The sequence below is a fragment of the Rhinoraja longicauda genome, chromosome 12 (genome assembly GCF_053455715.1).
Source record: "Rhinoraja longicauda isolate Sanriku21f chromosome 12, sRhiLon1.1, whole genome shotgun sequence".
Taxonomy (NCBI): domain Eukaryota; kingdom Metazoa; phylum Chordata; class Chondrichthyes; order Rajiformes; family Arhynchobatidae; genus Rhinoraja; species Rhinoraja longicauda.
This window is the reverse complement of record NC_135964.1, coordinates 28064780-28083392: the sequence shown is the minus strand read 5'-3', so window position 1 is coordinate 28083392 and position 18613 is coordinate 28064780. Positions and strand designations below refer to the sequence as shown.

Genomic DNA, 18613 nt, shown 5'->3' with positions numbered 1-18613 from the left:
CCACCCTGAAGAGGCCTGTGTCCCACCCTGGAGAAGCCAGTGTCCCACCCTGGAGAAGCCAGTGTCCCACCCTGGAGAAGCCAGTGTCCCACCCTGGAGAAGCCAGTGTCCCACCCTGGAGAAGCCTGCTGTACGGCGGATGGAGAAAACCCTCGAGACCTGCAAGATTTCTGTTTAAAACTTCACAGGAGAGGCTGGGGCTGTTGACACAGAAGCACACACATGATGTCACGTTTCCCATGGCTGAGGGGAAGTGTTGCACAGGCTGTGGCGTATCACATTTTAGCCCGTTTATAGATCATCACAATCTCCATCTTCCTTCCGGACACCATTCATTTCTAAGCATGGTAACGGTTACTCAAACAAACTTCCCAACCACCCAGTCAAAGCCACACTGCTGCTTCCAAAGGAAAATGCCAAATGATAAACTGCTGTCAAATACGAAATGAGTCAGCCAGGGCAAGGAATGTGTGTCCAGAGTATTGGAGCTCAGGGGCAAAATTCTCAGCAGCTCAAAGTTCAGCTTCTCACTCACCAGTCACTTGCTTTAAAAAACAGCAAATGTGCAAGTGTTACATTGAATTTTTATTTTCAGAGAATTAGGTAAGAGAGCAGGGAATATGTTGCAGAAGTCACTCCCAGCTCTCTGCCCTGTCACACGGAGCAATGCAAATCCTCATTATCACACATCCTATTCCCTTACATCCATCCCCATTCTCTGCCTTGGCAATATGTAACTTATATTAACAACAGTCTTCACCCTTTTGGCTTCCTTGCCAGTGTTCTCAAATGCGTCCCCTGTGATCCCCAATCCTGTTGTCACTACAAGCAGTTCCAGTCTCAACTTAAACTAAATCCCACACAACATTTTAATGGCTTGAGCCTTTTTGTACAGCTCCCAAAAAGTAAACCAGCCTGAAAAAATTAGAGAAGTTTTGTTTCTTCACTTTGACAGCTAGCTTTTCCTAATCCTAATGATTTTTTGTTTGAAGTTAAAGCTGTTGGAAATCGCAAATAAGCACAGGAAATGCTGGGGGAAATCTCAGCAGCTCAGCTATCACTGTTTGTTCTGCGACCCTTTGCCAGAACTGGGCCACAAGCACTTCTGATGAGAGTAGAATTGGGACAATTTAAGATAATGTGAGGAGGGAGGTTTCGATGTGTGCTTGAGGGTAAGTGTGGACCCATTGGGCTGTTTCTGAGTTCTGTAACTATGATTGGTAGTGCAGTCAGGAGAAATAAGGTTAGGAAAATGAGATCAGTGCAGGTGAATAAGTACAGACTCTATGGGCCGAAAGGCCTGTTTCCATGCTGTATGTCTCTGACTGCTTTAAATTGCCCATCGGAACATATGCCCACAGCACCTCGGCAGAGTAAACTAGTCACAAAACATTGAAAAAAACAGGGTGTTTTATGGCAATAAAATGCAGCAGTTCAACAGGTGCTTTGGATTCAAATATCAGACAGCTTGCCCAATATCCAGTACTTCCTGAGTAGAACATTCCACCATCCTGTTCCAATGTTCTCTCGACACCCCCGCCCCCCCCCCCCCACCCACCCCCACCCCACCCCATGCCAATGCGGCCTCTCGGCTTACAACCCTTACCGGGGCCCCATTTTACATGCTCCCCTTAAACACGCCGAGGCCCAATTTACAGCACTCCCTTTGAACTGCCTGGCATCAAACTCTGGTCGGCCAGATCACGAACAGTGACGAGACGGGGTGCATGCAGGAGAGAGTAACATGGCGTCAGCACACCAACCTGTCCCTTAATGCCAATTCCTCCTCATCTCCTTCCTAAAGGTACATCTGAAACCCACCACTGACCAAACCTAGTGAATGTTCCTGCAAAGCATTTTGCGTCAATTTTTCTACTTTGGAAACACCCTGTTGATGGGACATTTTGTTACCAAATTCATCAGCATGAGACTGGGCAGGGGGTGTACGGGTGCTAACCGATTACAATCCATACAAGTGAAGACTCTCGTCGGCCCTCTGATGGTGAGGTGACCCCTCCTGCACACTGGCAATGTAGTGGACTATGCCTCTGTACTCTACACTGTGTAAACCCAGCTCTGGAAGGTAGGGAGACTCACCATGTTGCTGGCCTCCCTGGCCACTCTTTCCTGAACATCACGGAATGGACTCAGTCTGTCTGCAGGATCGTTCTGCCAGTGAGGCAGCTTGGGAGAGTAGGATGAGGTGGATACATCGGCATACTTCGGGGAAGACTCGGCTGTGCTGGGAGACAGCTGCTGCAGAGACCTCCCCACGCAGTTTAATTCCACACCTCCACCTGGCTCCAGGGGACCGGAATTCCTCCTGGACCTTCTCCCGGATGGAGTGAAGTCAAACATGGAGGAGGTGCAGGGCAAGGCTCTCGTGTTCGCCCGTGGCTCACTTTCGCTGCCGCTGTGGCTGCTGGCCTCCAGGTGTGGCGAGCATCCTCTGCTATGGGACAGTGAGAGTTTGTGTAGCTCTTCCCCGATCTTCTCAATGCTGCTCACGGCCGCCCCGGTTGTGCCACCGCCCGCCTTGTTGTACTCCGAGCACAGGTTCAGGATCGTCTCCAGGCGCTGCCGTTCCTGCAAAGCAAGAGGGGAAGTGTTGATGAGGTACTTCACCGGAACATGGCCCTTCCAACCTGCTCTGTTGCCCAATGAGATATGACCACACTCACCCACCGTATCAAGATCCGGAAAACTTTTCGGCTGGAGATCAAGACAAAAGCAACAAGGGAAAGGGTGGGCCAATCCAGGGCCGTCTTAACGCATGGGCCTGATGGGCACTTGCCCGGGGCCCCACGAGCATAGGGGCCCCATTTTATCGACCATTTACATTTTTATTCCTGTGAGTAGTTGTCGTAGGGGTCCCAGTACACTGCTTTGCCCGGGGCCCATAATGCTGTAAAGACGGCCCTGGGCCAATCACCACTCGAGCATGTTCATCTTCCGATAGGGTCGTGATTGATTCGGCATCTATTCTCCTGCCCTTCCCCCTATCATTTGACCCCCTTACTGAATAAAAATCTATCTCACCTTTGAATACGTTCAAGGAACCAACCTCCAGAGCCTACTGGGGCAAGGACTTTTGGTGATCTGGGTATCATCTTGCAAACTACTGACTAGTTTCCACACTTCTCACGGGCACCAAGCTCAGAAGGACCCCGATACTAAAATGCCTGAGGTGAACATAAATAGCAGGAGGTATGAACCCGCTCATGCCTGCTCCACCATTCAATGAGAACGTGGGCAAGAGAGAGTCATAAGCACAGAAACAACCCTTCGGCCCACCTGCTCCATGCTGACCTTTTTGCCCAACTACAGTAATCCCATTTGCGCGCATTAAGACCATATCCTGGTATGTGTCTATTTAAGTGCTTGTCTAAATGCCCCTTAAACGTAGCAATTGTATCAGACTCCACCACCTCCTTTGGCAGCCAGTTCCAAATATCAACCTCCACGTAAAAGCATTTAACCTGCAGATCCTCTTTAAAGCTCTCCCTTCACCTTAAACCTGTGCCCTCTTGTTTTGATATTCTTACCATGAGAAACTGAATCTATCTACATAATCTTGTACGCTTCTATCAGGTCACCCCTCAGCCTCCTTTGCTCCAGGAAATACAAACACAGACTATTCAATCTCTCCCCTTAACTGAAGTTCTCTAATCCATACAACATCCCGGTGAGTCTCCTCTGCCCTTTCTAAAGCCCAGCCACTTCCTTCCTCCAGTCTACCTCAGCACACTTTCCTACACTGACCTCTACTTTCTCGATTCCCTGAACATCTGGTATTGTACTCTATGCCTCTGGATACAAAGGCGTGGATTTGGTACTGCAAGTGGTTTTGAGGATTGAGAGGTGATCTCATTGAAACACACAAAATTATTACAAGATGGAGATGGAGATTGGGGGACCACACAGTGAATGAATGGCAAGGCTCTGGGGAATGTTGTAGAGAGAGGGATTTAGGAGTGCAGGTACATAGTTCCTTGAAAGTGGCATCGCAGGTCGATAGTTTGGTCGATAAGACTTTTAGTACATTGGCCTTCATCACTCAGGGTATTGAATATAGAATTTGGGATGTTATGTCACATTTCTACAAGATGTTAAGGAGGCCGCATTTGGAGTATTGTGTTCAGTTTTGGTCACCCTGCTATAAGAAGGATGTTGCTAAGCTGGAAAGAGTGCAGAGAGGATTTACGAGGATGTTGCCAGGACCTGAGGGCCTGAGCTATAGGGGGAGTATGCTGGCTAGGACTTTATTTCATGGAGTGAAGGAGGGTGGGAGGTGATCTTATAGCGGTGTACAAGATCACGAGGGGAATAAATAAGGTAAATACACAACGTCTCTCACACAGAGTAGGGGAATCAAGAACTAGGGGACAGGTTTAAGGTGAGAATGGCAAGATTTCATCAGAAACCCTTCGGGGCACATAGCGGGTGGTGGGTTTACGTGATGAGTGGCCAGAGGAGGTAGTTGAGGCAGGTGCTATAACAATATTTAAAATACTTTTAGATAGGCACATGGATATGAAGGGTTTAGAAGGATATGGGCCAAATGCTGGCAGGTGAGACTAGGTTGGGCATCTTGCTTGGTATGGGTACGTTGGGCTAAAGGGTCTATTTCCATGCTCTGTGACACTATGACTAGGAATCTTTCAAGACAAAGGTTTTAAGGAAGGGAGACACAAAAGACTGCGGGTGCTGGAATCTTGAGTTCACGGGTAGTTTCACACTGACACACGGCCACATTCACTCGTAGTTTCTGAGATTCAGTACAGTTCACGCACGAATAGTCCCTCACTGTTTCAGTGCAACGTTCAAGAGTAGTCCCATACTGACTCACTGCAGGATTCACTCAGAATTTCGCTCCGATATACTTCAATGTTCGCGAGTAACTTCATACTGACTCACCGTAATGTTCACTACTCGCTTCTCTCTAACACACTGCAATATTCACGGGGATTTTCTCACTGATTCAGTGCAACATTCACTAGTAATTTCACACTGATTGACTGCAATGTTCACCTGTAGTTTCTCACTTACTCTCTTCAACATTCAGGAGTGGCTTTCACTGATTCACTGCAATGCTCACTCATAGTTTGATACTGACTCATTGCAATGTTCACGTGTAGTTTCTCACTCATTCAGTGCAATGTTCACTGGTAATTTCACCAACAGGCACAGATGAATCACTGCAAGGATTCATGAGTGAGAGGCACATTTCAGAGCTTGCAGCAGTCTGTAGGTCCCTGGGAATGAGGGCAAAGGACAGTGCAAAATTCAGAGTCCAGGCGGAAGTGGAGGAAGGGGAATTCCATGGAATGAGCTCCAGGGAGCAGTTAATGCCACATTCTGATATCACTCAAACCACCAACTTACATTAGCTTTACTGGTATCACAAAATGCTGGAGTAACCCAGCAGGTCAGCATTTTGTGATACCTTCGATTTGTACCAGCATCTGCAGTTATTTTTCTACATTAGCTTTGCTGGTTATTGTTTAAAGGTCCCAGAAAAAGCAAATGATTTATTTGCCATAAAACATTAAAGAGAGCTGATGGGGAGCTCAGTGGGCCAGGCAGCATCTGGAGGCAGAGGGGTGGTCAACATTTAGGCACTGTGAAGCACATTTAGACCCTGCATTAACATTGTCTGCTTCTTCATCAACTGCTGTTACGGGACTGTCCAAGACTCACCTCAGAAGCTGATTTTGGGGTTTCCAGTGGATTAAATCTCATATTGATGGTCTCCCCTCTCACGTTAACCAAAAAAATGATCAGCAGGTACGCCTGATCCCCTTCCTTTTCACCCAGGTTTTCAATCTTCCCTTCCAGTAAATTAACAGCATAAAAAACGCTTCAATTTCGACTCTCCATTCAATGATCTGCCAGGTACATTGAGCCAATAGCCAGACCAGTCATCTCCTCGTTCACGCGTTTAAATGGACTTGCAATGAAAGTGGAGGTGAAGAAACCCCGTGAACAACTGGCCAAGTGTAACATTACCCGAGGCTAGCCAGCCCTGGAGTCTGATGTCAGGGGATGTGCTAAAATAGGAGCAGGGAGACTGGCAGCTTCCGTTCACCCGATCTATCGGCAGCCACAGGATTTGTTTTGTTTTATGAAGAGTAGTCGTTCCCTCCACATGAACAGCAAGCCCAATCCCTGCATAACACTCACTTCCCAGCTGCCTGATGCTGGACCTGATGATCCAGGTTGGGTTGGGGTGGGGTGGGTTACTGAGAGAGGAGACTGAAGTGAAGGGAAAATTATATCCAAAGCTCAGCTGGACAGGACCAGCCAACATCACCACCCTGCGAAGTACTGCTGACGAGTTTTCCTGCAAAGCCGTTCCCAATTCCAACTGAGGCCCAAGTCAGAAGTCCACTGTGGTTGTGCTTGGTCCTCCTCGAGAAGGTGAAAGATGCAGTGGTGCTAGACATCATGGTGCACACATTAAACAGCCCCGCGCTGCACAGTGACAGAAGCTGTGTAGCTACGAGGTTAAATTGTGTAAGCATCATCTGCAGTTAGGCACAAAATACTTTGTGCCATTGCAGGGGGCCCGTGACTGACTTCCCACCCTGACGTAGCAAAGTGAGCCGGCTATGGGAAGCTGCAGGGCTGGCATCTGGGTGTCGGGATACCCATTTCTTCCTCGCTCGAGCATGCTCCTCCCCAATGATCTGCCTCTTACTCACAGCCTGGCCTGACTGCAGTCTCCAGGCAACCCTGGATGTTAGCCGTGGCCGATCCTTGGCTTGCTTTCCCGCCAACTCCAGACCGCAGTCACCCTTTGGTGGGGGTAGAGGGTGTCATCCTGTTAGAGAAGGCAGGGTTTTGAACTGTACTTCCAGGGAGAAGGGATCAGGGTTCAGGCTGACAAATCCGTGCTTCCATGCCCATTGGGAATGTGTGTGAAGCCTAGCACCCTTGATGCCCCCAATCCCCACTCCATCCCACAGCCCATCACTGCCGTGAGGGTGAGGCTTCATAAAGCTTCCCTGTGTACTGGGCCAGCAGACTACTGACCGGGAGAGGGGGTTTGCCACACTGGGCTGTTGAGGTAGAGTCTGCCTGCACTCCATCCAATAACACACTGCTGTCTGCAGGAGGAACATGGAGATGGGAGCGGCATCAAGGAATGGGATACCTATACCGGGGACTTCCAAATTCCAAAGAGCCCCCGAGTATCAAGGAGGAATCAGGGAAGGAGTGGGGCCAGGTTAAAACAGCAGAGGGAGAGGCACCACATAAGGCAGAAGGATGGTGAAATAAAGACTTGCAAAGGGTGAATAGAGTCATAGACCATGGAAACCGGCCCTTCAGCCCAATCGGCCAATGTCCCATCTACACTAGTCCCACTTGCCTGCATTTGGCCCATATCCCTCTAAACCTGTCCTATCCACGTACATGTCTAATTTCTTCTTAAACGTGTGATTGGTGATGACACTCCCAGCACTCTGGCCAAACTACTTTTCAGACACCGGTGAAGGGTGGGAAGGGCCAGTATCTGTAGGGGTTTGTGAACTGCTGTTGGGGAGGAGAGAGGGGTTTCTGTGGTAAGACCAGGGTGAATGGGGCAGCAGTTGCAGGTGTTGGTGGCGCGGACTATGTTATGGCAGATATTGGTGGGGACGATTGCTGAGAATATGCCCTCCCCAAGCCTGTCTAGGAGCAAGGAGTGGGTTAGTCACTGGGTCCAGGATTGCACTCGAACCACGGTCAGAGCTTCCAGATTGTGTTTACGTTTTTAGCTAGCTTAACTCTCCGGAACTGGGGCTGATGGCAGAGTTGTTGAGAACGGGGCAATAATGATTTTACAGTGTTGAGTGGACATGATGCGCAGGAGCTGTTGACTCTTCAGGATAAGGAACTGGATGATCATGAGAGAAGTGGAAAAAGCCAGAGATTTAAGGTGAGAGGGTAAAGATTTAATAGGAACGTGTGGGGCAACTGTTTCTCACCGAGGGTGGAGGGGAAATGGAACAAACTGCCAGATGAGGTATTTGAGGTGGACCAAATGTCATTTAAATGACATTTGGGCAGGTCCATAGGAAGGAATGGTTTAGTGGGATAAGCCAGATAAGGGCAAATGGGATTAGCTACGTCTAAGATTGGGCATCCTGGTCAGCATGGACAAGTTTATACAGACCATTCACTACCACATCCAAGTTCCCTCCCACAAACACAACCCCCACCCCATGCTGCCTTGTGGGCACAGGGTCTGCCTGCCGACACCCACACTCCCATTCAAAAGCTGCCCACACTCTCAACACTGGCAGCAGCGAGAGGGTCAGGCCCAGCCCTGTCCTAGCCCCTCACACTCCCTGCTCCTGGACAGGCTTGGGGGGGCCTTATTTTCAGCAATATCTGCCATAACAAACACAGTCCATAACAAACACAAACACCAACACCTGCAACTGCTGCCCCATTCACCCCGGTCTTACCACAGAAACTCCTCTCTCCTCCCCAACAGCAATTCACAAACCCTACAGATACTGGCCCTTCCCAACCTCCAATGGTGTATCCCTCCCCTAATGTACCACACATGTGTACCGCTCCCCTGGTATATCCCTCCCTCTGTACCCCACCCTGGTGTACCCCTCCCTGGTATATCCCTCCCTGGTGTACCTCTCCCTGGTATATCCCTCCCTCTGTACCCCTCCCTGGAGTACCCCTCCCTGGAGTACCCCTCCCTGGTGTACCCCCCCCCCCAGTGTACTAAACCCTATACCCATTTACTGCTCTCCCCAGTGTACCTCATTGTAGCCACCAGTGTACCCCATTTTGGTGAACCCCATTGTGTGTAGCCCTCCCCCAGTGAACCCCATCACCCCTCAACCTCCTGGTGTACCCTATCCAATCCCCTGCATACCCTTCCCTGCCATTCTCCACTTTGCAGTGTATTTCTCCCATGGTGCACCCCACCCCCAGTGCGCCCCACACAGTGCCCCCCAGTGCGCCCCACACAGTGCCCCCCACACAGTTCCCCCCAGTGCGCCCCGCACAGTTCCCCCCAGTGCCCCCCACACAGTTCCCCCCGGTGCGCCCCACACAGTTCCCCCCAGTGCCCCCCACACAGTTCCCCCCAGTGCACCCCACACAGTTCCCCCTAGTGCCCCCCACACAGTTCCTCCTAGTGCCCCCCACACAGATCCCCCCAGTGCGTCCCACACAGTTCCCCCCAGTGCCCCCCACACAGTTCCCCCCAGTGCCCCCCACACAGTTCCCCCCAGTGCGCCCACCTTCCATTGTACCCCACCACATACCCTGTTCCCCACCTCAGTGTAGCCCAATGTAATTTCACTCTGATTCACTATATTAGGCATTCTCTGGTTGTTTAATTTGTTTAAATGTAATCATATAAAATCATTTTAGTGGCAATTTTATTTTTAATTGCATCTGAATGTGAGCCCAGGACTCTCACCGCCCAGCAGTGAGATACCATCCCTGGGACTCAGCACAAGGGTGACTCTCGCGGGAAAACCCCTGCACCTTACCACAGGTGAATATTTGCTCAAATCCCATGAGATCAACAAGCAGATGAGCTCTGAAGACCGCAAGCTCAAACAACTGGCAGTGAGATTTACATTAAATAACATCTTTAATGGTTCCCCAGTTGCTTCACAACTGATGCCACATTTTTAAGTGTAGTCACTGTGTGTAAGTACACACTATGCCAGACAAGCTTACTCCTTCAGAATAAACTTCACAAGGCTGCAGCATAAAGAGCAGCTATGTGGGATGCTAACCGTCACACCGTAGACAACTTCTCCGCTCTTCTGAACGTTAACACTATGATTCATGACGACAGTTCACAATGCTGGATACCACCACCTTCATTTTGCCATTTTCCTCGGTTCACATCAGTCTCAGCACTAACATTATGGCCACTGCATGTTTTCAGTACCGATTTGAATAAAAAATACAGACTCAATCACATTTGCATCTCACACAGGGCACCTGACACACACCAAATCCACACTCATGTCTATGTGCTCCATAGCAAAATGCAAAGCCAGAATTTATTTGAACATGGGATTAACTGCTCCCTAAAAAAGTCATTCCCCTTCTGAGCTGGAGTCTGTGGAAGTTAGGCAATTTCAGACAGATACAGCATGAGAGTTAAGGATCAGAGAGCTGAGGGAGAGGCAGAAACACAGACATAAGGTGATGGAGAGTTAGTCAGCGAGCAAGGACCAGGCAGGGGGAGTTTAACACAGGCCTTTCTGTCCACAACCTCTGTGCTAAACATTATGGCAAGTTAATCTCCTTTGCCTGTATGTGATCCATATCCCTCCATTCCCTGCATATCGATGCCAATCCAAAAGCCTCTTAAATGCTATTGTATCCGCATTAGTTCTCTTCATTCAGTCCATACGTAGATGGTAATGATATTCCCAGCAGTAAGCCCGAAGCAGCAATCTGTGTTCCCAGACACACATCCTTCCAAATTCTCTCCTGAGCCAGAATCCACAGCAGAGCTGAGAGCACAGAGAGAGGTGGAGAAAGCAGCTGAGCAATGGAATAGGCTGAGGTAACCTAGGGCAGAGAAATAGAGAGAGGGAGATGGAGGTGGAGTAAGAGGGAGTTGGAGAGAGGGAAGTGAGAGGAAAGATGGAATGGGAGGGAGAGAGCGAGGGGGCAATGGAGAGAGAAGGGAGAGGAAGGGAGAGGGATTGAGGGAGAGGGGAGGAAGGGGTAGAGAGAGGCAAGAGGGAGGGAAGAAAGAGCGGAAGGCAGGAAGGGAGAAGGAGAGACAGAGAGGGAGTGATCGTACAAGAGGGTGAGAGAGAGAGAGTGGGAATGGGATAATGAGAGAGAGAGTGGGGAGAGGGGTAGATCAAGAGAGAGGACAGAGGGGTGGAAGTGAAGAGACAGAGCAGAGACATCGAAAGAGAAACACAGAGAGAAGAAGAGGAAATGGAAGGTGTGGGAGAGGGCAATGGAGGGGGAAAGTGAGAGGGATTGAACGGGGGGTGGGGGTGAGGAGGAGGAAGAGGGAAAAAGAGGGATGGAGAGGGAAAGGGAGAGGAAGAGGGATTGAAAGAGGGAGAAAGACAGGGAAAGAAATAGGGGGAACAGAGAGAGAGAGAGAGAGAGAGAGAGAGAGAGAGAGAGAGAGAGAGAGAGAGAGAGAGAGAGAGAGAGAGAGAGAGAGAGAGAGAGAGAGAGAGAGAGAGAGAGAGAGAGAGAGAGAGAGAGAGAGAGATGGGTAGTGAAAGGAGGGAGAGAGAAAGAGAGAAAGAACACACATCAGAGCATTTGCATTGAACAGTGTTTCAAATTTTATTTTGCCAGATATATGAAAGGTGGAAAAGATGTAAATACTAACTCCATACACTCTACATGATCTCCCTCACATGCATTCGTGCACTCCCTCACTCTCAGCTCCCAGCTCCCTCACTCTCCTGGATTTCCCTCTCTCCCCAAGCTCCCTCTTCCTCCCTGTGCTCCCACACGCACATTCCTGAACTCCCTGGGGGTTGGAGTCCAGCAGAAACTCCCGATGCCTCTTATGATCTCCTACAAATGGAAAGGGACATCTTCATTGGGCATGGTGTGTATTTTACAACAATAATCAGGTGTAGGGTCACAGTACATCCAAGGGCATGAGGTCACTCAGCATGGGGTCACAGGGTGCAGAGTCTCTGGTCATCCAGAGGAGCAGGGACACAGGGCAGTGGGTCACTGAGCACAGGGTCACAGAGTGTGGGGTTACCTGACAACCAGGGCATGGGGTCGCAAGACATCCAGGGTGTGGGGTTCACTGAGCACATGGTCCTGGGACACAGGGTCACCGGACATCCAGGGCATGGGGTCACAGGGTCGCAGGACATCCAGGGTGTGGGGTTCACTGAGCGCATGGTCCTGGGACACAGGGTCACCGGACATCCAGGGGCAGGGGGTCACAGGGCACGAGAACACTGGGTCACTAGACATCCAGAACTTCAGCTGGAAGATTAACGATCTTTCTTGCTTCTTTGAAATGGAGCCATGTTTAACATTAAGTTATTTACTTGGGGGTGAGCTCCCTTGGCCCAAATAAATCTGCCCAGTCCAAGCAGGTGGAGGCTCCTCCAGAGCATTCCCATCAGTGGCTATCACAGATCTCCCTGTCCCTCCCAACTCTCTCCTACTGAACTTTCCCAGTTGCACCAGAGGGCCACGACCCAAAACATTCACCCTCTCTCTCTCCACAGATGCTGTCTGGCCAACTGGCCTACATTATGAATCTTTATTTTCCAGCAGTGTTATTCCCCAAAACCCCATTCTCTTTCACATTCTCATCTCATCAACACCCCGTCACCAACAATCTGGAGGCAATTTACAGCAGCCAATTAACCTACCGATCCGCAGATGGTGGGAATGTGTGTAAACCCCAGCGCCCGGGGGAAGCCCAGATGGCCACAGAGAACATGCAAACTCCACCCAAATAGGGCCGAGGTTGGGATCGAACCAGGGTCGCTGGAGAAGGGAGGCAGAAGCGCCAGCTGCCCACAGGCGGGTGGGTCAGTCAGCAGATCACCAAGCTGCAGACAGTCCTTGTACTCACCAGCCGCTCCATCTCCTGCTCCCGCAGCCTCTCGTCCTTCTGCCGCTGGTGGTAATCCACCAGCTCCTCCTCGTTGCCGCCCAGTGAGCTGACACTGTTGGTGCGGGCTCGGAAGCCGGGCGATGTGGAGGGACGGCCTTGGAAGTGCAGTGGACTGCTGGAGACACTCCGGCTCCAGGCTGGTTGCTCCACCCCCAGGCCATTGTGAACGGCGCTCCGGCCCTCCCTCCCATGTGAGGCAGGGGCCGCTTGCCAGGGGCTCCTGAAGCCCGGGAACTCGCCGGGACCCTCGGGCTCCGGGCCCAGATGAGCCCGGAGTGCTGGGCTGGGCCGGGGGCAGTGAAATTCCTTCACGGGCAGTGGGAAGTATCTGGGACTCGGGATGCCGGGCATCTCCGAGTTTCCTGTGAAAGGCATCAGCTGGGCCTCGGCTAGCCGGGGCATGGAGCGGCTGTGGAGCGCTGCCTGTCGGAGGCTGTGCCCGGAGGAGGGCCTGGCTGTGGGCCCTACTCCGAGGGCCCCGTTGTGGGCGGCCCTGTCCTGCCCTGGGTACCAGTACTCGGTGGGGCTGGGCAGGGGGTGTATCCTGCGGGCCATCCTGGGGCTGGAGGGCATGCTGGCTGACTCCCGCCCACGGCCGCCCATGGCCCGAGGACCCAGGCAGCCTCTCCCCGACGACAGGCCGTCCTCCCAGGTGCCAGGCCGGGGAGGAGCCTCCATGAAGGGGCTCCCGTAGGTCAGTGCCTCTCTCCTCTGTCCGGCCCATTGCTCCGGCCACCTCCCCCAGCGACCGTCAGTGGAGGAGGGGGAGGGCGAGGGGGGGCTGCTAGGGGGGGTCAGCAGGCCGGGTGAGCCAGTGAGGAGGGGTCGCTGGGGGCCGCCGGCCTGGGGCGAGTGGGGGAGGTTGAACGGGGGAGAGGGACTACCGGAGGGCAGGGTCGCCCCCTCCACACCGCGGAACCCACGCCGGGCAGTTTTCGTGCTCCAGGCTACAGCGGGGAAGACGTCATGATCCGGGTGTCCACGGCTTACTCCCGGTCCCAGAGGCGGGAGGTGTTCCTGGTGGGGATGACCTGCCAGGAATGACAAGGAGTCAGGAGCGGTTCTGAACTGCCCTACGTTGCCTGTCCTCAACACGGAGCAGGGAGGTCCACCGTGCGGCTAAGAAACATATCACACACCACCCTCTGCCAAAGGGAGGCGATCCCACTGAGGGAACTACCCACTGAGGAATCTACCCCCTGAGGGAACTACCCACTGAGGGAACTACCCACTGAGGAATCTACCCACCGAGGAATTTACCCACTGAGGGAACTATCCCCCGAGGAATCTACCCACTGAGGAATCTACCCACCAAGGGAACTACCCACTGAGGAATCTACCCACCAAGGGAACTACCCACTGAGGAATCTACTCACTGAGGAATCTACCCACTGAGGAATCTACCCACTGAGGAATCTACCCACTGATGAATCTACCCACTGAGGAATCTACCCACTGATGAATCTACCCACTGAGGAATCTATCCACCAAGGGAACTACCCACTGAGGAATCTACCCACTGAGGAATCTACCAACTCAGGGGAGCTAACCACCGAGGGATCTACCAACTCAGGGCAACTAACCACCGGTGATGGTTAAGGCAGATACAACAGTGGCATTTCAAGGACATGTGGATTTGCAGGGAATGAAGGGATGTGGATTATGTGCAGGCAGATAACAATTGATCTTGCCGTCATGTTCAGCAAAGACATAATGGGCGGTAGGACCTGTTTGTGTGCTGCACTGTTCCCTGAGCTTTAAGAAATGTATAAGGACAGGGCTGATTCACACGTTAATGTTCAAAATTAAAGTTCCAAGCGATTTTGTAATAATATATAGAGAGAGAAAGGGTAACTAAAGGGAGAATGGGACCCCTCAGAAGCCAATTTATTCACAAAATGCTGGAGTAACTCAGCAGATCAGGCAGCATCTCGGGAGAAAAGGAATGGGTGACGTTTCGGGTTGAGACCTTTCCTCAGACCCGACCCGAAACGTCACCCATTCCTTCTCTCCCGAGATGCTGCCTGACCTGCTGAGTTACTCCAGCATTTTGTGAATAAATCGATTTGTACCAGCATCTGCAGTTATTTTCTTATACCCCTCAGAAACCAAAGTGGTCATATCTGTGTGGAGCCGCAGGAGAATAGGACATAAAGACTAGGGAACTTGGGAAAGTAAAACAGTCGAGGAGGTGCTGCATGCCCTAAAACATGTGAAGGTAGGTAAATCTCCTTGGCCTGATTAGGTACGTCCTCAGATACAGTGGTAAGCTGGAGAAAAATTGCAGGAACACTGGTTTAGATAAATGAATCATAAACATGGGCGAGGTGCTCGAAGACTGGAGCATAGCTAACGTTGAACTTCTATTTAGGAAGGGCTGCAAAAAAAACTGGAGAGGATTCTGAGAGATAAGAAATACATGCAGTTGGAAAGACAGTTTGATTAGGAATAGTCAGCGCGGTTATGTCCGTGGGAGATCGTGTCTCACGAATTTTATTGTGTTTTTTTTATGAGGTTATGAAGACGACTGATGGGTCCAGTAGATATGATCTACAGGCACCGCAGCCTTTGATAAGGGTCTGCATGGGGGCTGCTCTGGAAGGTTAGATTGTATGGAGTCCAGGGGGACCTAGCCGAGTCAATAATTGGCTTCATTGTAGGAAGCAGAAGCTGGTCGTGGAGGGTTGATTTTCGGACTGGAGACCAGACTAGTGGAATGCCTCAGGGGATGGTGCTGGGTCTATTGCTGTTTGTCGTCTATAAATTGGATGAAAATGTACAGGGTAGGATTGGTAACCGTTGATTACACTAAAATAGGTAGTATTGTAGACAATGAAAATTATTATCAAGAATTACAGTAGGGTCTTGATCAGCTGGGCAAATGATCCAAGAAATAGCAATTGGAGTTTAATTCAGACAAGTGTCAGATGTTGCATTTTGAAATGGACCTTCACAGTGAACAGAAGGACCCTGGGGAATGTGATCAAGCAGAGAGATCTATGAGTACAAGTACATAGTAACCTGAATGTGGCATCATAAGTAAATAGGGCAGAGATGGCGTTTGACATGTTGGCCTTCATCAGTCATAGAACTGAGTTGGGATATTATATTACAGTTGCACATGACTTGGAGTATTGTGTTCAGTTTTGGTCATTAAATCGGAATGAGTGTAGAGAGGGTTTACAAGGCTATTGCCAGGCCTTGAGGGCTTGAACTGGCAGGAGACTAGGGCTTTATCCTTGGAGTGCTGGAGGTTGAGCAGTGATCTTAAAGAGGTGTATAAAATCATGAGGGCATTAATTATGGTGAATGCACAGTATTTTTTCCAAGGTATGGAATTAAGAGCTAGAGGGCAGAGGTTTAAGGTGAGAAGGAAAAGATTTAATAGTAACCAGAGGAGTGAACTTTTCACACAGGGGCGGTAGGTATATAAAATGAGCTGCAGGATGAAATAGTTGAGGCAGGTACGATAACATTTAAAAAACATTTGGGCAGATATATGGATAGAAAAGGATCAGAGGGATAACTAATCCAGGCATGGACAAATGGGACTCGCTTGGACGGAACACCTTGGTCAGCCTGGATGAGTTGGGCTGTAAGGTTTGATTCCAAGCTCTTTGACTCAATTATTCTATCCATTAGTCATTAACCAGCGACCGGCTCAGTCATTGTACAGGGTCACCCACTAATCATTAACCAGTCACCGGTTAGTCTGTAGCAGGGGTTCTATTAACCCTAACTTAAACGTAACTTGGTGGGTGATGAGAGAAGCATCAATAGGTATCTTAATAGGTTGGAGAGAAATAAGTTATTCGATTGATCAAAAGTTGGCATTAACTCTTTGGGACAAACTCCCTCTGCCTCTGCTATAAGGGGAACAAATGTCACCCTTCCACACGAATCCTATCAACGCCACTATCCCTCACCTACTCACCAATTTTCAGCGGCCAAGTAACCTACCGATCTGCATGTCTTTGGGACATGGGTAGAAACCTGAGTGCCCAGAGGTAACACATGCAATGGGGATTGAGCCGGTGTCTCTGGAGCAGTGAAGCAGCAGTTCTACAGCTGTACCACTGTCCTGACCAAAGAAACAGAACTTGAACTCTGACCTTTCAGGCTATGTGCAGTACTCAATCAACAAAGTTCATTGTTCTCCACTAATTACATTTGTTGAGCACCTTCCCCCATCGTTGGGCCTTCCTACATTTCTGTTTGTCAGCACTGAGTGAATACTGAGCTGGTTCCAAACATTAGACAAGATGTCTGACTTGCTCCAGGCAGGGGAAGCTCTCAGCCCAGGGAGGAGAGGATGGGTTCCAGTGAGCGAGGCTCTGAACATGCTGAATGATGAGGAGGTGAAGTCTGCTCTTGATCAGGATATCGCCTTGAGTGCCGGCCTCTGGAATACACCTGGGAAGCAGGAGGAGGAAAGGGAAACCAGACCAGGCTGGACCTCCCACAGCAGGACCACACTGACCCTGACACTGTTATGGCCGACAGGCTAATGCTCCTCTGGCTCACCCCACAGCCCCGAGTTCTCACTTACCTGGGACATAACCAGGCGCGGAGACCGCCTCACTGTCAGGCTTCATGTCCTTGATCCGCTTGGCTTCCACGGGATGGTTGAAGCGAAAGTAGTTCGACTGGCCCAGGCACAGAATGCAACCTGCAGTAAGTCAAGGCAATAAAACTGATCAGTGGCCACTGCAGGGGCCAGACACCTGATCGGTCCCAGATAAATCCAGCGATTAATCCACACCAATCAAAGCCAGAAAATAATTACACGTGGCTGCCCCCTCTGGCCATGCGTGGAAGTGTCGAGGGGACGGGAATGCGATCCCGCCAGCACAGCCCGCGGCTCACTCTTACATTAGTTTACTTTATTGTCACGTGTACCGAGGTACAATAGAAAGCTTTTGTTGCCTGCTAACCAGCCAGCGGAAAGACAATACATGGTTACAATCGAGCAATCAACAGTGTACAGAAATACGATAAAGGGAATAAAGGGAATCTGCACATGGAGCAGAGGGGAGCTGTGAGCAGGGAATGTCTCACTGAATTCCAGCGGGAGCAGGGGCAGAGTCACAGTGGTGCAGTCAGTAAGTTACTGAACTAGTGATCCAGAGATACAACTTCAGGTCCTACCATCCATACTGTGAAATGTGAATTCAATTAATTAAATAAATAGAAATTATATATTGTTTCAAGTATTTGCAATGGTGACCGTGAAACTGCGAATAAAAACTCAGTCGGGTTCAGGGGGGAGGGACAGGGCCGCCTTAACGCATGGGCCTGATGGGCACTTGCCCGGGGGCCCACAAGCATAGGGGCCCCATGCTGATCTGTGTATGTTAAGTGACTTGCAATAAATAAATACTACTTTAAAAATGTAGGTTCAATAAGTGCTTTTTTCGCAACATTTTCGGTCACTAAGTGCTTCCCACAGCGATCTGTAAGTGCTTTTCGCAACAATGTAGCACCCTAAGTCCATCGCTAAGTGCTTTTCGGTAAGTGCTTTTCGCCGGCACGACAGGGGGGGGGCTGGTAGGGATAGAGAGTAACGGTAGGGGCCCCAGTACACTGCTTTGCCCGGGGGCCCATAATGCTGTAAAAACGGCCCCGGGGAGGGATGTCCACTCTTCAGCTGGCCTGTGTGTGACTCCACCTTCACCAGTGTGGTTGTCTCTTCACTCCACTCTGAGATGGCAGAGTGGCCCTCAGTGGGTCCAGTGCTGTTCCGCACGCCTTCTCATGGGCAATTAAAGAAGGGCAGTAAATTAACTCACACCACATTCCCCCAAAAGATAAATAGACAAAAGCAATTCACCATGTGTGGGCAGCGGCAAATCTGGACCCACACCTGTGAGAGAGGCAACCAAGGAGAGTGCAATCACCTGAGGCTGGCCATGTACACCAGAATGAGTGGTGACCGGGAACGTGGGAATGACAGGGAAATGATGGAGTAAAGGAACGGAGGAGTAATGGGGAGCAAGGGAGTGACGGGTG

General features: G+C 50.5%; 1 protein-coding gene across 6 annotated transcripts in view; it reads right to left on the bottom strand.

Annotated features, from left to right (window-relative positions):
- The window catches only part of phldb2b (pleckstrin homology-like domain, family B, member 2b), a 114862-nt gene that overhangs the window by 61833 nt on the left and 34416 nt on the right, over positions 1-18613 (bottom strand). For all 6 annotated transcript variants that reach the window (XM_078409307.1, XM_078409308.1, XM_078409309.1 and 3 more), the window contains 3 exons: positions 17154-17273; positions 12563-13635; positions 2098-2586 (listed from right to left, as the gene is read on the bottom strand). In XM_078409307.1, coding sequence (XP_078265433.1) covers positions 2098-2586; positions 12563-13635; positions 17154-17273 — 1682 coding nt within the window. The remainder of the gene's footprint in view (positions 1-2097; positions 2587-12562; positions 13636-17153; positions 17274-18613) is intronic.